We start from the raw sequence: 3,091 nt of genomic DNA on the forward strand, positions 1-3,091 counted from the left end.
AACATAATAACATAACAATATAAATGAATTCAATATTCATGTTCGAAACATGGAATATAACATTAAGTACTATGACCATACAATCAAAGTCAAAGTAAAATGCATTGTAAAAATACGAGAATATAACTTGTGTTAGAACCCTCACTTAAATGATATTATTTAATTAAAAAAAAAACTTAGATATCCCTTTCTTCAAGCAATAAAAAATCATTTAAGTGATAATTTATAGAGAAAAAAATCACTATTTTAAAAATATTACTCACTCTAAAACAAGATTGACTTGTTTAAATAACAAATTCATATACTTTTTTTTAAAGTAATTTCTTGAAGATAATAGTAACAAATTCTCTGGATTTTTTTTAGATTACATTATATTTTCTATCTCATATTATCTATGAAATTGTAATTTTTTTTCTAATAATTACTTACCTTGCAAATTTATTTATTTTTTACTAATTTTTCACATAAATGCTAGCCTAAACTTTTATTGTTATTGGAATAAGATAATAATTAAAAAAATATCAATTTTATTAAACTTTGATCATAAAACATGAACGAATACATTATAAGTTTAGTCCTGACATTGACAAAAATAATAATAGCCTTTTTTGGCACATGATCCACTCTTGTGGTTTTGTAAGGTGCAACAATCATCACAATCTTCTGGACCTATAACGCATTTTATTGTACTACAATCCACTGGTGCATCACTTTGTGTTGTTAGTGGTGCTCCAGTAACAGGTTCTGCAACGATCACTTCTTTCACAAAAGAAAAAAAAAAGTTCACATGTTTTGTAAATAAATTTATTCCATTTATTATCTTAGTTTTCAACATATAAAATGGATACAAAATCATTAACTACTTTATTTTGCCTTATCCTTTAATGTTGACTAGAAAGTACCTTTAAAAAAAATCATGAAAGTTATATGCCATAAACAAACTAAAATATGAAATCATTTTACTAATTACCTTGAGGTAGAACCATAGCAACGATCACAATTCCCAAGAAAATTGTTTGATTGAAATGGAAAGCCATTGCAAGAGTGTTCTTGAAATAAAGGTGTTTCTCTGCGTGATTTAGAAATACTTGATCAGAATTCTCAAATGTACTAGTGTGAGTGTCTAAATCTTAGTGCAAAGAGTAATTCTTATAGTTATTTCTAGATGATTGTAGTTTCAATGGAATTTTAATTTCATAATTGCGTTACTTAATATACTTAATGGTGTTTTAATTTGTTAATGTATTATGTTACAAATTAAATAAATGACAAAATTCAACCATTTAAGTCCAAAATATGTTCCTCAATGAGTGTAGGATCCTCAGTAACAACATTATCAATTCGTAGACGATGAATCCCACTAAAATTATTCCTCCTCTTGACCACAGCATGGAAAAAAGCAGTATTTCTATCCCCATCTTTAAACCAAAGCATTTTAGCCCTTTCTTTCCAAAACAAATATTGACAGTGAAGAGCCTGATCAAGCTCCTCTTTAGCGATCCTTTCTTGACAGAGAAGTCCATCAATATCAGACATACTAGCAGTCTCTAAATTTTGTTGAATACCAAGCAGAAGACCCTGTTTAAGAAGAACTGCATTGTGAACATTACCAAAAGAATTTTTATTCCAGTCACGTAGCTCAACTTTCAACCTTTTTAACTTATGATGTAAAATAAACATAGGACAACCAACAACCTTATTAGCCCAAGAATCATGAATAAGCTTCATACATGAAGCGTCTTGAAGCCACATAGAAAAGAAACGAAAATTGCTAACCTTCTTCAAAGAATTACTAGCAAGACTAGTAAGAATAGGGGAATGATCAGAACAATTTTTAACAAGAACCTGATAAGTACAAGAATCCCATTCATCCAAACACACTTCGTTACATAACGCCCTATCCAATTTTCTATGAATTCTATGGAGCCCTCTCCTTCCATTACACCAAGTATAGCAAGTACCGGTAAAAGGCATACAAGAAAGATCATTAGTATTAATCCAATCAAGGAATTCATTGCAAGAAACTTGATTAGGAGCCACCCCTCCTTTACAGTCATCGACTGAGAGCACAACATTAAAATCACCCATAATACACCAAGACCCTATGAAGGAACTAAGATCCCTCCACAAAACCCGTCTAGCCACGTATGTGGTAGCACCATAAACACCTGCAAAACTAAAACATTTATCATGCAAATGACAAGTTACAGAAATAAATTGTTCATTTACCAAGAAATTTCGAACCAAATTAGGAACCGACAAACACCAAAGCTTAGCAGCTTTATTAACAATAGGAGACGTAGCCACCAAATGCATATTAACAGATTTGAAAATGACTTCAAAAACATCAGTGTACGGCACCATAGGTTCAGCAAGAAAAACCAGAAGAGGTTTGTGTAGTTTGAGTAAACTAATCAACATCTCCACAGTTTTGTGGTTTCCCAATCCTCTAACATTCCAGAAAAATGAAGAGACTTTCATTGCGACGGTGTGGAGAGAACTGCCTTAGCAGTTTTTTTGGACTTACCACTCTTCTTAGGTGGTCTCCCTGGGTTTCTTTTAGTGCAAACTATTTCCTCCCCAGTATCACTGTCATCCTCCTCCATCTCGTTGGGATCAACCCAAAATTTTGAAAGAACATTTGTATTTTTCCAAACCATCAAGAGAGGAAAAGTGATTTTGTAGGACCAACGATAGTGCTTTAACATCCGCAGAAGATTTAGCCTTATGAGGTTCAACAATGGCACTAGACGTACCAATATAAGGATCACCTCCCACATCAGTAGTGTCTAAACCATCAAGAGAGGAGAATTGATTTTTTAGCACCAACGACGGGGATGGTACAGTCACAATAGCAGAGACCTCCGCATGATGACCATCAATTGGAGTATTGGATAGGGTTGTAGTATGAACAGGTGATTTAACCTGCTGAGGAGAGATGGGACGTAACTGAGGTGATACCACCACAGGAGTCAAGACCTCCACATGATCGGAGCCCTTGGCTTGCATAAGGGCAGGTGAATTCCTTAGCGTCCTCGTTTCTGGGAAATTCGAAGTGTGAGTGGGCAATCCCTGCCTGGATTCATGATCC

General features: G+C 33.6%; 1 protein-coding gene and 1 long non-coding RNA gene across 2 annotated transcripts; both read right to left on the minus strand.

Annotated features, from left to right (window-relative positions):
* Positions 1-510: 510 nt before the first annotated feature.
* LOC137832956 (uncharacterized) lies at positions 511-1,121 on the minus strand. Its single transcript, XR_011084639.1, has 2 exons — positions 971-1,121; positions 511-756 (listed from the first exon to the last, which is right to left on the minus strand). It is a non-coding gene; the product is annotated as an uncharacterized lncRNA (long non-coding RNA).
* Positions 1,122-1,275: 154 nt separating this feature from the next.
* Positions 1,276-2,481, minus strand: LOC137822215 (uncharacterized). Its single transcript, XM_068627116.1, has one exon. It carries the CDS (start codon positions 2,479-2,481, stop codon positions 1,276-1,278), a length of 1,206 nt encoding a protein of 401 aa, XP_068483217.1.
* Positions 2,482-3,091: the final 610 nt, after the last annotated feature.

Source organism: Phaseolus vulgaris, chromosome 11 (assembly GCF_000499845.2).
Source record: "Phaseolus vulgaris cultivar G19833 chromosome 11, P. vulgaris v2.0, whole genome shotgun sequence".
Lineage (NCBI taxonomy): Eukaryota > Viridiplantae > Streptophyta > Magnoliopsida > Fabales > Fabaceae > Phaseolus > Phaseolus vulgaris.

What these genes read in the sequence shown, in the direction of transcription:
- LOC137822215 (XM_068627116.1), bottom strand. Translation starts at nt 2,481, where the DNA reads ATGAAAGTCTCTTCATTTTTCTGGAATGTTAGAGGATTGGGAAACCAC.